At 42.9% G+C, this 19,570-nt stretch overlaps 3 protein-coding genes across 4 annotated transcripts; 1 reads left to right on the top strand and 2 right to left on the bottom strand.

The window, feature by feature from the left end:
• The first annotated feature begins 33 nt into the window (after positions 1-33).
• On the top strand, positions 34-6,507 carry LOC115014524 (beta-crystallin A3-2-like). Of its 2 annotated transcripts, XM_029441463.1 has the most exons (6): positions 34-51; positions 4,604-4,645; positions 4,794-4,912; positions 5,242-5,383; positions 5,475-5,617; positions 5,887-6,507. In XM_029441463.1, exons 2-6 carry the CDS (start codon positions 4,622-4,624, stop codon positions 6,032-6,034), a joined length of 576 nt encoding a protein of 191 aa, XP_029297323.1. In that variant the 5' UTR covers positions 34-51; positions 4,604-4,621; the 3' UTR covers positions 6,035-6,507. The 2 variants fall into 2 exon arrangements, with proteins under 2 accessions (XP_029297323.1, XP_029297322.1); XM_029441462.1 differs by lacking the exon at positions 34-51 and having other exon boundaries at positions 4,565-4,645.
• LOC115014525 (beta-crystallin B1-like) lies at positions 1,451-2,494 on the bottom strand. Its single transcript, XM_029441464.1, has 5 exons — positions 2,402-2,494; positions 2,187-2,305; positions 1,963-2,095; positions 1,720-1,862; positions 1,451-1,622 (listed from the first exon to the last, which is right to left on the bottom strand). Exons 1-5 carry the CDS (start codon positions 2,492-2,494, stop codon positions 1,451-1,453), a joined length of 660 nt encoding a protein of 219 aa, XP_029297324.1.
• Positions 6,508-7,400: 893 nt separating the features above from the next.
• On the bottom strand, positions 7,401-13,482 carry LOC115015023 (uncharacterized). The gene is made up of 5 exons (XM_029442187.1): positions 13,380-13,482; positions 11,883-13,198; positions 10,229-11,176; positions 9,575-9,659; positions 7,401-8,914 (listed from the first exon to the last, which is right to left on the bottom strand). Exons 1-5 carry the CDS (start codon positions 13,480-13,482, stop codon positions 8,166-8,168), a joined length of 3,201 nt encoding a protein of 1,066 aa, XP_029298047.1. The 3' UTR covers positions 7,401-8,165.
• Between the last annotated feature and the right edge of the window lie 6,088 nt (positions 13,483-19,570).

Genomic DNA, 19,570 nt, shown 5'->3' with positions numbered 1-19,570 from the left:
TATGTTCCTATTTAATATATTTAAAAAAGGGTTTCATCATTAAAGTCAAATGTAAGCTTGAAATGTTTACCTTTTAATACACTTAGGTGCATGGCGATCTCGGCGGGCAGGCACAACTCGGCACAACAACGGGATTTAGCAGCCTGTGCATACAACCGATTATCAATAAGCTAAAACAACCCCCTTTACTCAGTGCAGCCTCGATACAATTAACCAGAGAAGATCAAACCTAAATGGCCGACAACAAAAAAGAGCTGTGGACAACGCGGCAGGTGCAACAAGCAATATTTTAGGCTACTTCAATGAAATAACCTGACACTTCCTATAGAATCAACAGTAAAACATCGTTATGTATAAACCATATTAGCTCCACAGCAGCTGCAGCCACACACATACTAAAGCAAAAGGAAGAGCTGCGATGTTTTTACACAAATGTAGACAACACTACGTTGACTCCTCCTCTTACAACCGCCAGCATAAGTGTGTTGTACGTTTAAATTAAGATGAATGAGGCTCTGCAGGAATAATTGGACTCCCCTCGTCCTAGCTCTAGTAGTCCTGCAATCATAACCCTTTTTTCATCTTCATACTTCCTGAATTAAATCAGGACATGCTCCACTGTCTCCTCTTCTTGACACTGACCAGTTCCCTATGACAAGAGTTCAAGTCGCTGTGACCAATTCTTAATCTACTTTTGATTATTTGTTCTTTTCGGTTGCTTACACTACTTCTAACCGCTTGTACTTTATTTTGTATTCCTAAATCGAGCAGGAAATGATATTTGATATATTTGACCAATATATATATATTTGGTATTTTGAGCTTCAGAAAAGCTGTGATTGATTAATGATAAATCAGAATGGATTCATCTCACATTTTTATTATGTTATTTATGTTTTGTTCATTGACATTTTCCAGTAATGAGTAACAACAACAACAACATTTTTTAAATCAAGATTTTCCTTTTTATTGAAAACTTGGCCAGGATTCTGTACAGCAGAGAGGGTGTGCAATGCACAGGGGCAAGAAAATAGGGGCAGGGGGCTCTAAGGACTCAGTTTCCCATGGTGCATCATACCCTGAGCCGAGAATCAAGTGTGTAAAACCGCAAGAGGTGTCGTGTTCTCTCTTTGCTGTTTTAGAGGACTGAGGAGGGGAAATGAAGTAAGGGACTTAAAAAAGGGAGAAAAGGGGGAATGCAAAACTCAGCCCATAGGGGAGAAAGAGAAAAGTAGAGACAGAGAGGAATGGAGGGTGGTCCAGCTGGTCCTTCCACTGAGGTGTTGTCTCGTTTCGGGACAGATCCAGATCCTCACTCTTCCCCTCACTGCGTTAGATCATAGACCGTTTAAGGTACTGAGGTAAGGCCTCAGACATCTCTCCCCCTTTCCCTCTTCCTCCGCCCCTCTCCCTCACTTCCGCTCTTTCTCTTTCTCTCCTTCCCTGAGCCTCACTTGCTGGCCATGGTGTAGCAGCCCTGTTGGTGCCACTGCATATCACGGATACGCCTCACAGACTGGAACTGAGGATGGCGGGCACCGTACTCGTTGAAGTGCCTGAATTCGCCCTTCTCCAGCAGGTACTGGCTGCCACGGTATCCAGGGAACTGGTATCCCACCCAGCTAAAGAAAAAGGGGGAAACATGTCAGTGGAGAATTTAATTTAGGTATATTTGTATGTCATTTGAGTCAGTGACAGCAGCAACCACTGTATACTCACGTTCCACAGCTGACAGTGATGCTGCCAACTCTGTCGGTGAAGCCGTAGGAGAACAGACTGGGAACGTCATCATCCATGATCTCCATCTTGCGGCCCTTGAACTCTCCAACCTCGTACAGGCAGATCTTGTGCTTCTCAGGGTCCTGGAAGAGAGAAACAGAGAGAAACACTAGTTTAGGGGGCAGTCGAAAGCAAAAGAGAAAGGGAAACTTGAGAGTAAGAAACCTAGCATGTTATTTTTACCATTCTGACGGGCCTGAAGGACAGCAGGTAGTCGTTCTTCTGGCAGTTGCTCCAGGAGTCCCAGCGGGGATACTCTCCCTTCTCCAGGATGTACATCTCACCGCAGAAGTTCATCTGCTCGAAGCCCACGAAGCTGCAGATGAGACAACACTATGAAGTATTCACGCAAATATGAGTGTTTTAAATGTATATATATATATATATAAATCTTTTTTGAGACTTACGGTCCACACTCGACGCGCAGAGAGCGCACGCGGTCCATGCCCATCTCACACACATTCATGCACTCGTTGCTGATCTCGATCATGCGACCCTGGAAATTCTCCTGGTCGAACACGTACATCTGGAAGCGACAGATTCACACGGATGAGTCAGTACAACAACAGTAAGGGTATGATGAACTGAAAATATCCCAATGTCCCATGTGAGAGCCACCCACCTTGTAGGCCATCATTCCCATCTCAGACTTCTTGCTCTGAGCAGCCTTCCCATCGGTCTGGGAAGAAGTCTTGGATTTATCGCCACTGGACATGATTGCTGGGAGGAAAGAGAGAAAATAAAAAGTGAGAGAAGAAACATTGATGTGACAAATCTAACCTGTTTTCACTAGTGTATCGAGATACAGAAAATATTATAAATGTAAAAATCTGAAAAGGTGTACTCTATGTATTTTGGTCTAATCTATGCCTCTTCTTCCTGATGTGAATCTCCTAACACATGTAGGTATACAGTATGCATGTGTACCTTACCTGTGTGTGTGTAGGATGAGCCTCACTCAAAATGTGTGCGGCTCCGAGTGCGCCCCTTCTTTTTATACGCTGGCGCCCATGGGAGAGGGATTATGGGGAGAGAAACAAACCTGCTGAGGTCAGAGATGCGAGACAAAAGAAACCCCACATCATCAGAGAGGGACGGGCGGAGGCAGAAGTGGACTGACAGAAGCTGGAGAACAGACTGTTAGTAACAGAGTTACTAACAGTCTGTAACAGAGTTACTAACAGAACTAATGAAATACAAGTTGATGGTCCTGACATCAACTTATAGGAGGTCAATAATGTACCCTAAATCATAGTAATTTTGTTTTGTATTTCAGATTCTTTATTATCCTGTCAACATACCAGTCCACTTATTCAAAGTGTAAACCAGTATACTTACACAGGTTTTATTGCATACAGTGACATTAATTGTGTGATTGTGGCTACATGAATGTGTGGTTTCAAACCTTTGGCTTTCATATCATAAAATTTATTTTAGGAAGTCTTTCCTTGTGTGATGCGAGGGTCTAAGGACAGAGGGTGTCGTATGCTGTACAGTCTGTAAAGCACACTGAGACAAATGTGTAATTTGTGATATTGGGCTATATAAATACATTTGATTTGTGATACATAAATCTGAATGAAATGATTCTCCACATAAAACCACAGAGCTACATTTGATAGGATATGATTTGCTCAAACAAATATAATCTGAGGTTATTTATTTCGGCACGTTGGTTGAATTGGTTGGATAAATGTGAATGTGACTGCTGGGAAACTTCCATCAGAACTGTTGTATTCATTGCACAATCGTGTAGTTCCCGAGGACTCCACTTTTGGAAACCATTGATCTAGCTAAAGAACACACACGACAGGTGTTGCCTCCCTGCACCCAAAGATCGTTAGGCGTCAATGAGATGTCATTGTGTGAACAATTAGCACTAAAATTTAATTTATACTTAATACTCTCTAACCTATTCTCGTATAAAGACCCACACAGTTATCTTCTTCTGTGTCCCCGCGCGGTGCCTCTGTGCTCCGCCGTTAATCCCCACATTCTCCACCCCGATCCCAGCCCATTGTGCCTGGGCACGGGCTGGACTGCTGACCGGGGTCGGAACATACCGGAGCGCCTTTGTTTCGTAGCACCAGCAGCACTATGGGATCTGCTGAGCTGGCCCCTGGAGCAGGACAACAGCATCCAGCGGCCACGTAGCCAATCCGGGGGCGCGCCTGACTGCTGGCGCTACCTCTGTGGCAAATGGACAGTGTGCATAGGGCAGAGTCAGAGACGTGAACGCGCAAAAGCAGGCGCGCTCCCCGACCGTCGGTATAAAACTGAAGCGCCAGGTTCTCTCAAAGCTTTACGCGAGGCAAACCGTAGGCGCGTACCACTTTCGAGCTTCCAATAAAGTGCCAATCTAGGTAAGGATGCATCTCTGCTCGCAACACAGCTCAGAGTCAGACAGACAGGTGCACTGCAGGTGCTTCACACAGACACTGAAAACCAAAAGCACTTTCTGAAACACCTGTACAACACAGACTTGTATTTGTATTTTTTACTTAAAAAAAGGAAAGAAGTTAAATTAACTGTATTTGGCCTCCATATGTTTTAACTCAGATTTTACTAGAGAAGTTGTAGCTGTATCGCCTCAATGATTCACAGAGATGTGTGGTGTTCCTGTAAAAGTAGAACACCCATCATGTTTTACACTAAGAAAAACATGCCAAATAGAATATTACATTGTTGAATAATTTATGCTCTAAATGGGCCTCTAAAGGACATGTTTTCCCGTATCTTCTTGCTTTTCACTTTACTTTTCCCTGTCCTCATTTGAACCTCAGGAGTAAAGATGTACAGAACTACAAGGTCCCCAATGATGCAGCCGCTGGTCAACTCAGGAATGGGCATGGCTCCTTTCTTCAAGGTAAACACACTCGTTTGAGCACAAATAATACAATGTTGCTTGAAGCTGAAAGTTAAAGGAGGATAAACTATATACAACCTTATTGCCAACTAAATTCCTTTCTTGTTCTTTGATTCCTCTTATTCTCCATTCCCCTACTCTCCCTCAGGTGACTGTGTTCGAGCAGGAGCATTTCCAGGGCAAGTGTCTGGAGTTCACCTCTGAGTGCTGCAACATTCAGGATTGCGGACTGGACAACATCCGCTCCATCAGGGTGGAGAGCGGAGCGTAAGTGTCTCAAATTTATCCTCTGGTAAAAAAAACTAGACTCGTTAATGAAATCCATCCATCCCAAACAACAAGAGGAGATGAAGAGTCATGTTGAAAGCTTTAAGCACTGAGACAATTGAGTTGTTGACAATGCAAAGAGAGCTGCATGGTGTTGTACTGTAGCTCTTAAGCCTGGTAGAAAAAGAGGTGTTCATTTTCTAAATTTTGGAAACAAAATCATTTCTTTGTGCTTCATCGTTTGAATCGTTGAAACTGATCAGACCACAGAGTCTTTAGATGGACATACAGTAAATGTTGTTAACATATTTCTCTCTCTTTCTGAAAAGCTGGGTGGGTTTTGAGCACCATGACTTCCAGGGCCAGCAGTTCATCCTGGAGAGAGGAGAGTACCCCCACTGGGACGCTTACAGCGGCTCCCTCTCCTACCATGTGGAGCGCCTCATGTCTCTGCGCCCCATCTACTGCGCCGTGAGTAAATCCGGTCTCTGAAGTGTTCAGGTGAAAATCAACAATTACCTCAGAAGTCCAACGTCCCAACTGTTTCTCTCTCCTCCTGCAGTCCCACCAGAGCAGTCGCATGGTCATCTTTGAGAAGGAGAACTTCATGGCCCGCAGTGTGGAGATCTGTGACGACTACCCCTCTCTGCAGGCCATGGGCTGGATGAAGCCTGAGGTTGGCTCCATGCACGTGCAGTGCGGCGCGTAAGTTATTGTGAAACTGATTGATAAGATGCAATTTATCAGGACACAATTACAAATGCTGCTCCACTTTCCAGGAGATTTAAACTTGAATATCTATTTAATATCCGGCTCTTAGAATACCACTTGACAAATAATCTGTAGTCACTACAGTCCATCATTAGCTTGTATTATATGTAACACACACACACCAGCTGAAAGCTCCAAGCGTGTACTAAACTGTCACAGCAGCTCTTAAAATAGTCCCAATAACTTGTTTTCTTCTCCCGCAGCTTTGTGTGCTACCAGCACCCTGGATACAGGGGCCAGCAGTACATCATGGAGTGTGAGAGACACAGTGGAGACTACCAGCACTGGAGGAACTGGGGCTCCCACTGTCAGACCCCCCAGATCCAGTCTATCAGGCGCATCCAGCACTGAGAGAAAGACAGGCTGAGACTGAGACAGCAGCTCCCCTCGACCCCCCCCCCCCCCCCTACCTTCACCCATAACCCCTTCCTCCCTTTCTTTCTTCCTCTCTTCAATCTTTACTTTGCTCTCGACTTGAGCCGCAACAGCCGCCCCAACACCACTACTGATTTAAATCCCCTGTCAGAGTGTAATAAGAGACAATATCGCACTGTTAAAAGCACAGGGAAACACACACTCCACACACACACACACACACACACACACACTGACATAACTGACACTTGCAAAGTGTCTTTTTATTTGGTTTAGAGGTTCCTACGCACCCACACACAAACACACACCTGCGCTGGAACCAAACAGGGGGGAGATGAAGCTCCATCATGGCGCCATGACCAGAAAAAACCTCCCCAGCAGCACTCAGCAGACTGTGCTGTGGTGCAGCTCAGATGCGTTTTGTTGTTGTGTGTAGGAGGTTGATACACCGGTTGACAAGTAATAAACTAATTTTCACTTCATGTGTTCTTGTTTCATTATAAAAGTGTGTACTAGATTAATGAAGTGGGCTTACTCTCTCTTTGCAGCACGAAACGCACCAACTGTGGGCTTGAAAGTTGCAGCGGTTGTGCTTGCAATGGGTTTTAACTGTCACAATGGGGAAAAAAGTATCAACATTTCTTAAATGTACAAAAGTAGTTTGATAAGTTTCTATTCATGTTTTGATACTTTGTTCAATAATGAACCAAGTCGAAACAAACTCTAGTCGCTTTTCAACTCAGGAGTGAAGTGCTACTTGTAACCATATTTGTTCAAGACTGAACATGTAGATTATCTGCATTTAAAAGTGCACCTGCCAAACTAATTTAAGGTACTTCATTAGGCAGACAGTATACTGTGAGGACTGATGGAAGAAAGGACAGGGGAGGAAACAGGAGGAAAATCTTCAGTCATTCATCTCAAAGACTATTTTTACTACCGCTGTTTAGTATGTTGACCGAAAGAGCTGAAAAACTCAAGAAAAAACACAAAAAATAAGAATATAGCTTCCCCTCTGACGAAACATTTAGCAAAAATGCTAAAAAATAAAACCACAACAAATAAACCCCAAGCAATTTCAGAAACATAATTGCCAAGTTGACAATATGCAGCATAAAGAAATGTTCTACACACGGACAACTTTGTGGGAACACCGATACTGACAAATACGTCGACCAATTATAAGCTTACGATGTGTATTTTAGTTGCAACACTGTGACCCCAATATTATTGGACATATTCACTTATGTATGTTGTGTTGGTATTTTTGTACATCTTAAAATAAAGATGAGCCATTTCCAGTGATGTGGATGTAGTCACAGAAAAGAGCTGCTGCAGGAAGTAGAGAGGAATATTTATTGTAGAAATAGTACTAGATTCAAAAGTGCCACGAGGAACATTATCAAACATAACCTGACAGTAAAACAAGGAAGACAAGAGTTTTCCTGGAACATTTACAAACTGTAGCAGAACAGAGGCTGATGATAAAACCCTCTTACTTCCTTTGACGGGACATAAAACAGATTATTTTGTTGTTGCAGTGAATCTCTTTCTAAACTGTTTGGTTCGTGTTATTTTCAACACTTGAGTTAAAACAAACTTTGCTGAACATATCTGCTCAGCAATAACAACTCTTTACATAAAATCAACTGCTAAATATCTCCAAAGTACAAAAAGAGCGATCCCAGTCACCTTTGACAGTTTGACAAAGGTTAAGTCTGTGTAATCAGCTCAATATAAACTACACAGTCCTGTTATGTTGCTGCTGATTGAAGTGCATTTATGCATTATGATGCACATCTTTCATTTTCTTTCATTCCAACAAGATGCACACAACTCTTCTTTTCTTAAACTTTGCTGGAATAGGAACAGAAATCCCTCCCGTGATTGTCAGTGTTTGCACATCAAGGTTAAAACAATACCAACAGAAGACATTTATGATGAACCCACATTTGTTGGATCTCTTTCAGCTAAATGAAACACATTCAGAAGGTTTTCTGGGAAATTAAATAACATAAACTGAAGAACACAAGTAGAAAAGTAAACTGGCCGTCACAGATGCTAATGAAGCACCTCAGTCTTGCATTTTCTGTTAATAAGCTTCCATCTAGGTAGCGAAGACCGCAGATGGAGCGTAGTCCGTCTTTTCAACATCAATGTCCTCGTCTCCTTCCTCTTCCTCAACTTCTGAAGACTCAGTCCAGCTGATGAGCACCGGATCACGGACAGGACTGGAACCACCAATCACATCAATGTCCTCGTCTTTGTCCTCTTCCCAGCTTCCTGTTGACCTCAGACTGACGACCTCTTTTGCTGAATGTGAAGATGGTGACAAAGGAGCCGGTGCTGTTCTGCGCTGGCATGTCTCTAAGTCTTCAGATTCTCTGTCTCTGTTCTGGTGAACTATGATGATCTCATCATAGTTGCTCTCCATCTCTTCATCCATCAAACTTTCCTCAGTTTCTCTGAGTTTTATTTCACTCCTCGTTGTTTTTCCTTCTCTGTCTTCTCTTTGTAAACAATCTCCTGCAGTGGAAATAGTCTCTATGGAGACTTCAGCCATTATCTCTTTGGTTGCTGGTTTGGAGACAAAGTCTGCAGATGGAGAGCTCGGTACACACGTTTCAGAGGTCGGCTGAGACATTTGTTCAAAGCAAACCCTCTTGGTCACCGTGGATTCATCACTTGTCTCCTCTGAATCTGCTCGCCTTTTCTCTCCCCTCCGTGCAGCTCCCTCTACCTCTTCCTGCGGCTGGACGGACAATTTTTCTTCATGTCTCTCTTGATTTCTCTCTGGTTGTTCATCTGTGCTACAGGGCTCCACAGGCTGTGGCTGAACTGATGGTGTTGACCTCTCTGTTGAAGAAGAGTAGTTATAAGCACGTCACGTAGGTGCAAGGCCATCAGTAAAGCAGTATTAATAATGCAAAAGGTAACGCCTGCACACGTACTCCATAACACAGAGGTTTCTTACTGACTCTGCTTCGATCCTACGCGGATCTTCGTCAGATCAGAATGGTTGAACAGTGGAAACGACAGCCATATTCATACATCAAGAACACCAATAGGCAAACAACCTCTATGACGATTTAAATACCCTCTTACTCCAAAGAGAAAGTTTCCAGAATCAGGAGTATGAGATCTAACATTTACAACAGGGCGGTTTTATCACTATGGCTCTTCATATATGTCTAAACATGCACGAAGAGCCATGATGCTATATACGGAATATATGTTCGTCTTTCTAAACCTGACAGTTAATGATAAATATAACATGTGTTTTTCCTCCTTGTGATCCTTATTGATACTGTATTATGAGGGTGTTGTGACCTCATTTCTGTACATGTATTAGGCTGATGTTGATTCTGATATCTGTGATGATGAATATAATGTTTATTAATAAGATACATTTTTGATAATTAGAAGTAGATGTGTAGAATTATATCATATTTTAATAAGTGTATTTTATGTCCTATGTGCTGAATTGTTTATCGTTTTTGGATGTTGAACTCTCACCATTAGATAAACTGTGAAATTGTCCATTTTTCTTGGGCCGGCCACGCCTGCGACCTGCTGACGGTGGCGGAATCGGCACACGGTCCTATAAAACAAATGAACCTTATTAAATTATAAGGACACATTCACAAAAAAGAGTCTACAGCAATGCTACCAGCTCTGCATGGTTATTATGTAATTATGCTAAGCAGTGCTTTGAGCTACATGCTAACATGCCCCAATGACAAAGCAACAAGCTGATGGAAGCAGGTTCAATTTCACTGTTTGCAGACTCATGCTGTGAGAAGAATAAAATCAAGGGTGCTCACAGAATGATGGAAAAAGGCCAATTATTGCCTGACTTCTTTATTAAAACCAGTACCAGCACTTCTCTAAACTTGCTCCTGATTGGATAAGTCTTTGTGCTCCATGAGCCTGGCTGAGGCCTTTCAGACAAGCTGTCACGTGGGCACGTCACTGATGATGAACTGATCTTTTACAGCTTTCTGAAAAATATATATGCACTGACAAAACATTTCATACATTGTCTTTCACATTCTGTGGCTGTCACAATCCAATTTCCCCCTCACATTAATATTTATCAGACGTTGCTCGACTGCTGACAGCAGAGATCATCAGAAGCATTAGTGGAAGGTAGTTAGAAAGGTTTGTCACCTTGACTTCCAGGCAGCTGCGCTCCTGCAGTGTAACTTTGGCTGGCAGCGGGCCACTCCTCTCCAGTTTCACCACAGGCATCCGCTGCAGCTGCTTGTCTCTTCGGCCACGAAGGATTTGGTCACATGACTCTGGCTTCCTCACACTCTTTCTCTCCAATGAGAACAGACGCTGATTTCTTCTTTCTTTTTTTCTGGCTGGTGCTCCGACTTTCCCCGGCGATCCCTCAGTGTGTTTTGGAGGCGCACTGCGAGCAGAAGACTTGTGAGACTGTGAACGTCTTGGTGGTATTTCAGCTTCATCATTCTCCAGTTCAGTTATTTGAGAGCGCCTGGCTGGATGCGGTGTGTGTGTATTCTGTAGACGAGGGGTGTGTGGGGTCTTGGTGGTCTGGGTATTTGTTTTTCTGCATTTTCTCAGGACAGAGTAAGGCTGGCTGACCTCTGTGCAGCTCTGACCACCCATCTCCGCCTCTTCCCCGGCAGTACAGCTGTCCACGTGCTGCTCAAGGGACTGGAGGAAGTGGTCCAGCATCTCATTCAGCTCCCCTTCTCCATGCTGCTGCAGAACGGGCATCTCACTGTTTGAAGAGTTGGAGCTTCCAGCTCCTCTTGCTACAGCAACCACCGGTGTGGAACCATGCAAACCTTCCAGGAGGCCAGTGCTACGGACTTGTTGTTTGTTTTGAGCCAAAGCATTGCCACAGGAGGCAAAGTCACAACTGCTGCTACTGGTTGACAGAGGAGGCTGAAAATGTGGAGCATCGTCGTTGTTGATTGGTAAAATGTCGAGGCCCATCATCATTTCCTCCAGTAGACAATTAAAGTGTTCGGGCTGTTGCTCATGAGGTGGAGGAGCCGGAGGAGGGAGGGAGGTGCTGTGGAGGAGGGACGATGCTGGAGGCATGTAGGAGGCCGCAGGTGACAGCAGGCCGGGTGACGCAGAAGGCTGGAGGGAAAAGGTTGGAACGTTGTAGAATTGTATGTGAGAGGAAGGAGAGGAATCTGATGTTGTTGGTAACAATAAAATTATAATGTACAGGAATTAAAAATGTGTAATAGAGCGTTCTCAGTGAATACACTAAATAGTTTTCCTCTTTGAGCTGAATGATTGGTCAGAACTCTGCTGGGACATCAGAATTAACCCATCAGACAGCTGGACCCAATATCTTTTCTAACCAATGGATCGGTTGCAGGGGAGCTTAATAGATCAGACTGTCAATATTATTACAATGTTGTTTTATCTTGACTTATACTCTCCTACCATTTAGTAGAAACATTTTACACACAGACAGAGTTGTGGAGGGCAGTAGCTGAAAACCAAGTTATATTTTGTATAACTTCTATCAAATTATTCTTATGTTAACTTTGTGAAAACAAGAAAAGCACAAGTGGTTTCTTTGTCATTTATCAGGATAAAAAAAAAAGAACAAATCAATAATACCCCAACAGATTTTCTTACTTTGTCAACCGTGGATTAACACCCCACTAATATCCTGTTTCAAAATAAAATACCGAATTTCAATATGTAAAATGCTCTCAACCTGAGGCTGGTGAGTTATTAGATTGGATGTTATTTTCTTATTACATTAATGCTGTTATGTTTAATTTCATGTTTTGATTACAATAGGACAGCGTTATGTCAACACTCTCACCTGGTCGATCTGCTGCGTTGGTCTCTTCCTTCCACGCTGCGTGTTGCCTCCTCCTCCCTCACTGTACGGCAGTACGTCTCCAATCTGGCTGAACTCCCACACTTTGCGGCGGCCTCTTCCCCTCTGGCAGTTCTTGGCTGGCTTCAGAAGCTCTCTGGTCTTCAGGAACAACTTCCTGCCTACAGCTCCTCCGCCCTGACCCGTCCTGGGCGACCTCACCCCCCACCGCTGCATGAACAACTTCTGCAGCTTGCCCACCCCCACCACCTGCACAGCCACAGTTTGTGTTAACCCCCCTCTCCCCCTCCCTCCTGTTCTTGCTCGTGGTCTCCTGGCTCTTCTCCCACTCGTCCCAGCTCTTCTGGCACCTCCCACTCCTGCTCCCCGCCTCCTCCTTGCTCGCCCCCTACCGGAGCAATCCTCCTTGTCCGGGTTCAGAAAGTAGCTGATGTATCCTGGGATGTTGCCTTGAAACTGCTCCAACTGCTCGTGCTCCCATTCTTCAGCTGCTGCTGCGTCATCTCTGGCTGCTCCTTGAGGGCCGGCCCACCAGCTCTGGAGGTCATCAGCACATGGGCCCGCTTGGCTCAAAAATGGGAGGGTTGGGGGGACGAAGGTGTGCGGCGGCGCCACAACAGACGTGTGTCCAGCTGCTGTGATGGATTCTTGCATGGAGTCAACGAGAGCAGATGAAGGTTGATGTGTTTGGTTTCCATCTGGTGGATAGAAGAGGGATATGGGGATGTAGGGAATTTGAGGGGGGAAAAGATGGGATTCGGCCTGTCCTAAATTCTGGAAGGTTGCCATATCAATGGTCTCTAAGGAGGCTGCTGGGTGAGATGGGGGACTCATTTCTTCTTGCAGCTCTTCTGTTTGAGTCTGTGTGTCTTCCATACCATCTGAGTGTGTCTCTTTCCACAGAAAGGTGCTCCCATCCCTCACCTCTCTCCTCCACCTGCCCCGTCTCCCTTCATCCTCCTCAGGCATCAGTGGATCCGTCTGCACTCCTACCTCCGAATGCCAGCCTTTTCCTTCCTCACTTCTGCTTTTATGATCTCTTTTTGTGACCTCCACCAGCCCGTGGATGCCCAGCTTGGCGGCAGTCAAAATAGCCTCTTGCTTCTCCTTCTCCCCCTCCCCAGTCATCTCCCCACAGTACAGCAGTCTGACCATATGGAGCAGGGTGCATGCGCCAAGAGCCCGAAACTCCAAGAGATGGCTCTGTCCTGCAGGAGGCGGCGGCATGGAGGACAGAGCAGAGGCGATGTGGGGGCTGATGGCTGACAGAATACAACTGTGTGCGGGCACTGATACACCTGGAGGACAGGAAAGATGTCAGTAATGATAATGGCTTCCACAACTACATGAAAAAATATGAGATTGTCTATTTGCAAACCTTCTACCTGCTGATTAAATGAACACAAACAGCAAAAGAAGACAGTCTAAAGGTGACAGTGTGTTGTGCGTGTAATGTAGTTGTTGTGAGTGTATTTATACCTTCTGTCTTGAGCAGAGTGTCACAGAACTGGCTGCACTGTTGCTGTCTCTGCAGCTCAGCGAGGAGGAGGGCTTCAAACCCCGGTTTTTGGTAGCACCACATCTCCCCATCCACCTCTGAGGAGGAGCAAAGGGAGGGTGAATTAATAAAAATTATGACAGTTTTGGTGCAATAATGTCTTTTTACACAAATGTGACTGCATTTTAAAGCTAGAAACAATAAAACGCAGATGTTTGTGGTAGTTATCGTACATGTAGCTAGCAAGGGGACGATATAGGATTCTATTGCAGATTGTGGTAAAGAAAAAGTTGATTGTGGTGAATTCCCATTAACAGGATAATAATTTTCTTCTTTGGGTTAATAGAAACACGGTGCATTATCATCAGCGTTTATTGTACTTCTTTGAGCAGGACAGCTGAAATACTGTAAACACAAAGTAAACACAAATGAGCATATTAGGATTTAGAGAATGTATATCATAACTTGGTTGTGTACGTGTATTAATACGATTACTTGAGTTAGTACAGTAGCTATATTTTGATTTGAGTCATTGGTTCAAGTCTTAAATTCTTAATTTGAAAGGTAACCAGGTAATTGATAGTATTACATTTTGCACATTTAACGCAACATTGAGTACATTTGAACAGATAGTAACAGCCTGCAATGTCAGTTTATTTCTAAACCCTATTGTTAAGAGCCTTTTGCACACTGCAAATCATATTAGAACTTTCTTTCTTCCACGACAGTAGAGTTACAGTTTTTTATAATGGGTTTAATTAAAAAAAACTCGTGCATTTTAGAAATTAATCTGCACACCTGCAGGTTGGCGTCCCTCTGCTAACAGCTAGCAGCCAGCTAGCACTGCACAACCACCCGGAGTAAGGAGGTGTAAACTAGTCGTAGCAGATCATTTGTTAGTTAAAGTCAATAATGTAATGTTCATGACATGTTAACTAAACTTCTTAGTACAAACTGAGTTGTTTGGACAACTTTCTCGCGGCTGGCTATAACGGTGTTACACATCAACGCAGGCTTCACTCACCGTCTGGATGCTCCTTATAAATTCAGTCCCACATCGAATAAATAACAATAGTTCGTTAAGAAAATATATGTTTTATGAATAGATATATATCTATATATCAGAGTAATATTTACAGACAGTGAATTGTTCAGTTTTTAAGTTTTTGTTTTGGGCAGGTCATCCACGGGTCAGTGTGGTGTCGCTCCACCACCAGAGGGCGGAAGTGTTCCAGCACAGTGAGGTACAGTAACGGACAGTCAAAGAGTAGAGGCACAACATTCAACACGAGATAGTTCACTTCTACTACTTCCATTTTCGCCTAAAAATATTAGCCATGTACCTTTTGGTGGTCAGTGACTATATTTCGTGGTGCAAAGTAACATTTAACAAGTACAAGTACATTTACTCAAGTACTGCACTTATAATATTGAGGTACTATTTTATCTTCTATTTGTATTTTAGATTTTCCACAGTAATCACGGTTTTTACTTTTTATGATGACTGTTTGCTGGCCTGTAAGTTACTGGCTATAGTTTAGCCTTTTGCACGATCTGCCTTTGAATTTGTTAATATATTTATCTTCAATTAGTTTTTTAAACTATACATAGTAATTACACTTGCACTGTTTTTACTTTTTAAAAACCTAATTCACTTTCAATACCTGCAACATTAATACTTAAGCAATTTTACTACACATTTATTTCTAAGCTTTAGTTACTTTACATATATAAATTATTAATACAATATATAAATCAACTAATAAATGATGGTATATGGAGTGAGGTGAAACACTGACAGTACTGAGACACCATCAAACTTTATCCCATGTTAATTGTTACCATCCAAATCTGCCACAGTCTGGTTAAGATCTAATTTGGGGTAAACAATTTTAATGACCAGCCTTGGACATCGTGCCCCTGTGTAATACGAATAAACAAATTAACAAGGTGTTATTTTTATCCTTCTATATGTTGTCTTGTACACAGCTACCACTCAACCCCTACCTCCCTGTTTGAGCACTAGTGTAAACATAGATGATGATAGAGTGTTACAGGCAACACAACTTTTACAATTTGTACATTAATATCTATCTAATTCTGTCTTTGAGGTAGCTTAGTATATAGGGGACAACATCCACAGTCCTTGCTCTGTGAAAAATAGGGCTGCAACTAAACATTATTTTCATCATTGATTAATCATTAGTTATTATCAATTATTAGTTGATTAATCGCTTTAAATGTCTTGCTTTGTCAGTCCAAATCCCAAATATATTCAGTTTAATGTGATATAAAACAGAGAAAAGCAGATATAAGGGGTTTCAGCAGTCTGAGTAAGTCAAATCCAGTTGGTCTCTTCCAAAATTAGTTTCTTTATTTTACAAATATCTCTGTTTGCTTGCTGAGCCATGGTGGAGCGATAGTTACAAAAGTGTGAATTTCGTACTTAAAAGACTGACTTTGGAAGATTCCCACTTCATGTGTCCACCACAGACAACTGAAACCTCATTAACTTTGCTCAAGCGTTAACATCCACTGTCACAGACAGGAATACAGGCAAAACATACGATGTAATTGGTGCTTTACTCTACACATCAGGAATCCACATTTTTTTGAGTAATCATTATTCACAAAGTTACTACGGAGACAAACTACATTAATGAATTGCAGCACTGTTGAGTTGAAAAGGTTTTATATTATCACGGACCAACATGTTTCACAACGAGAAAGGAGCTCGCTGTTAGATTAAAGTTTGTTGTCCTTGACTTGAGAAGCACCTGATGCAGCTGCACATTGCTGGAAGAGTCATACGTGTTTTTTTCCAACCAGTAACTGTTACATAACTAGTTACATAACCTGGGGTAAAAAGGGCAGGTGGGTTAGCATATACAACTAATAATAAATTACTCTTTTAGCCTCCTTACGCTGGCTTCCAGTAGGTTTTAGAATAGATTGTACTGACTACTTTAAGGCTCTTTGTTGTCTCTCTCCCTACTATACCTTTAACCTCTTTGTACATACTTTGAGATCCTCGAGCAGAGGTCCGGTTGAAAACTAAAAGGGACAGAGCGTTTGCAGTCAGGGCCCCGATGCTCTGGAACAACCTGGAACAAATCATGGCAGGTTATCTCTTTTAAGTCCCTTCTTAAAACATACTTGTATTGGAGAACCTTTTCTGATATTACTTGAGTTCCCTCAGAACGGTTTTTTACATCCTTTTAAAATGGTTTCTTTTCCTATTCTTACCTTTTTTATACACTATATTGGTTTTACACAACATACATTTTTTATCTGTTTTATTTTACACCTGAGGATTTATGACTTGTCTGTCTTATTTGTGTGAAGCACTTTGCAACATGGATTTTGAGAAGAGCTACATAAATAAAGATGATTTATTATTACTCATAAACAGTCAAAGTATCTGTGTTAATAGCACTGAGACTTGTAGATGTAATCCCTGGTGAGTCCTTGTTCTTATCCACAGAGAAAATAAACATTTCATCCAGTTTTTGTATTTAAACAGTTCACATTGTCTCGTTGTCTCGGGGCAGCTCAAAGAGGACTTGCTCGAAGGACGAGGAGGGGACCGGACTGAAAAACTTGGTAGGTGTTGGAGAGTGCTGCTGGTCTGGAGCGGGCCGGGGCCAGCGCTCGTTAAACTTGACAAAGAAGAGCGGGTCCTTGAAGGGCCCCCCAAAGATGATGGCCTGCATCAAGTAGACGAGGGCCACGACCATCAAGCTGATGAGGAAGAAGGGGATGAAGGGCCTGAGGTGGTCCCAAGCCACTATGACCCCGTAGCCCAAGCCGCCAAGCCTGCTCTGCTTCCCGGTGTGGGAGGTGTGGCGGGAGGAATCCGGGACCGGAGTGCGATCGGGGGACTCGCGATCCAAATTTGAAGAGGACGGACTAGGCACACCGAGGGAACCCATGAGTTACAAGTCAAGACTGAGTAGTTCCTTTGCTCTTAAAAAAATAAGTTTGAAATCGCTTTCCTCCACAAATCAGCTGAAGGGCTCATGAGGAAGGAAGTGTTAGGCCTCACATAATCTCCCAGTGGTGTGGTTTCCCGAAAGCGGACTCTGGCTCGCTGTGATGAATCCGGTGTTACATTCCTCCCAACAGTCATTCCTCTCTGAACATGTGTTATAGTCCTCTGGTCTTATCCTTTCCCTCCCAGATCTCGTGTGCTGGAGTTAAACGTTGCTGCTTCTAGACTAGCCTGAGAGAGAAATTGAGAGGAGATGAAGAACAGCGGGGTAGCTCTAAATAGATATGACACCAAATGACAGGACACACGGAGGGAGGGGGAATCTGCTGCGTTCAGTGGTCTCAAATTTAAAGAAGGGTGCGTGCATGTGTGTGTGTTACAAACATTACACACCTTCAGTGACTAATGCAGACATATGCACACATGCGGCAGCTAGAGGTTAAACACATTAGGCTAATGTTTCTCTGCAGTCTATTACAGCTCTAATAATACTGCACTGTGGCAGGTGCAGCTGTAGGATTGTTATTAACCTACACAAACCTTACACATCTTATGATCAGGGCTGTACAAAAGGTTTTAGATAATGGTCTGACAGGGACCATGAGTCCAAGTCCCCCCCAATATATCCCCACCTCTCCACTGTTTTATTATTTGGATTTGTTTTATATAGCCTATATAAAACTATATATATTTCCCAACATGAAGGGTCAAACCCATCTCCACACTGAAAGTAATAACAAGGAGATCATTTATCGGGAAATTGTATAGGGCCGAGTATGAAACCTTAAACTTAGGATAGGTTTTAATTTTTTTTGTCTTAAAGCAATACTCACATGCCCACATGAACATTTCAGGAGGCATTCGTTGCTGCGATTGTTCTTCCTCTCCACACCAGACGTGAACAAACTCCTTCCTCACGGGATTATGATACAAGTGATCGGGTTGTATGAGACATCTGTCGCAGCTCTGCAAGGAAACATCGTCCTGGGAAATAAAAAAGGGTGGATTTTGGACTGAAGAGACTGAAAATATTAAAAAGTGTCGAGTAACGAAAGTATTTGATGCTACGTCAAATGCTTTGGTATGTTTACCGATTATTTGAATAAACTAAAACAACTTTTATAACTCCATTTAACTAGAAAGACATCTTTATATTCCTCCAAGGAAGGTAGTTGAAGGGCAACAATATTAATACCCGTCACCAATTCTCTCTTTTCCCCCGCAATTATTTATAAACAATAATTATTTATTTACTTTGATACTAGACACACACATCGTACACCAGACTAATATCAGACTTCCACACATCTGACCTGCACTTCCAGCCCTCGTGATCCAGCAGCTGCGTCTCAATCTGAGTGGGATGAATTTCACATGTGTTGCATATTGGAATCGGTGAGACATTTTTACCCTCGTGTGTTCCTTCATCATGTCTGGAGCCTGACAAACACAAACACACACACAAGCACGCACACAAACACACCTATTCCCTGTCAGCATGTGTAACCGGAGACAACAGCAAAGCTGAGAACGTCAACACATAACGGTCTTTAGCTGTGCTGCAAGTTGTGTCTGAAAGTTAATTGGCTTTAGGCAGACCTGAACCGGACGACAGTTTGGAGTCTTAAGTTGGGAGATGAATGTGTTTGTAGGGAGTTTAAGTCTGGTGACAGAGAGGACTTCACTACAGGTAACAATTCTTCATCATTAGAGCATCCTAAATGCAGCACATTGATGTTCGAGTGAATATCTGACATAGTGTCAAGTTTGTGAGTTTGCCACTTGCCTTAACAAGAGCTAGGGGATGACATTACCAGCATGCACTGGCCTCTCTTTAATTAGACATGTTTATCTACATGATACAGCAGTCCTTCCTCACTTCACCACACCGCCACATCAATCACACAGTGCAAAATGTTGTCTAAGAAAAGATCTTTATTTATAAAAACAGTATTACTAGTTACATACTTTACTGAAAAAAGCAACTTCTCAGAGCCAAGGCAGGTATGAATGGTACATCATAATTGTATATGGATAGGCAACATTACAAATATACTGTGTGGAGAGTAAAAAACAAAAACAAAGATGTTTGGTCTCTTGCCTTAAAAACTTAGGAGTAAAACTGGAACTAAAAAGTTGAACAAATTGCATAATGCTCTCACCCACCGCTCCCATACATAC

The sequence above is a fragment of the Cottoperca gobio genome, chromosome 10, assembly GCF_900634415.1.
Source record: "Cottoperca gobio chromosome 10, fCotGob3.1, whole genome shotgun sequence".
NCBI lineage: Eukaryota > Metazoa > Chordata > Actinopteri > Perciformes > Bovichtidae > Cottoperca > Cottoperca gobio.
The sequence above is the reverse complement of the archived record's forward strand: the minus strand, read 5'-3'. Positions and strand labels throughout refer to the sequence as shown.

What these genes read in the sequence shown, in the direction of transcription:
- LOC115015023 (XM_029442187.1), bottom strand. Translation starts at nt 13,482, where the DNA reads ATGTGGTGCTACCAAAAACCGGGGTTTGAAGCCCTCCTCCTCGCTGAG. An exon ending in CACTCTGCTCAAGACAGAAG is followed by an intron (nt 13,199 to 13,379) that starts GTATAAATACAC and finishes CCTGTCCTCCAG; the next exon opens with GTGTATCAGTGCCCGCACAC. An exon ending in GCAGCTGCCTGGAAGTCAAG is followed by an intron (nt 9,660 to 10,228) that starts GTGACAAACCTT and finishes TTTGTTTTATAG; the next exon opens with GACCGTGTGCCGATTCCGCC.
- LOC115014524 (XM_029441462.1), top strand. Translation starts at nt 4,571, where the DNA reads ATGTACAGAACTACAAGGTCCCCAATGATGCAGCCGCTGGTCAACTCA. An exon ending in ATCAGGGTGGAGAGCGGAGC is followed by an intron (nt 4,913 to 5,241) that starts GTAAGTGTCTCA and finishes CTTTCTGAAAAG; the next exon opens with CTGGGTGGGTTTTGAGCACC. An exon ending in TGCGCCCCATCTACTGCGCC is followed by an intron (nt 5,384 to 5,474) that starts GTGAGTAAATCC and finishes CTCCTCCTGCAG; the next exon opens with TCCCACCAGAGCAGTCGCAT.
- LOC115014525 (XM_029441464.1), bottom strand. Translation starts at nt 2,494, where the DNA reads ATGTCCAGTGGCGATAAATCCAAGACTTCTTCCCAGACCGATGGGAAG. An exon ending in TGGGAATGATGGCCTACAAG is followed by an intron (nt 2,306 to 2,401) that starts GTGGGTGGCTCT and finishes TGTCGCTTCCAG; the next exon opens with ATGTACGTGTTCGACCAGGA. An exon ending in CTGCGCGTCGAGTGTGGACC is followed by an intron (nt 2,096 to 2,186) that starts GTAAGTCTCAAA and finishes TCTCATCTGCAG; the next exon opens with CTTCGTGGGCTTCGAGCAGA.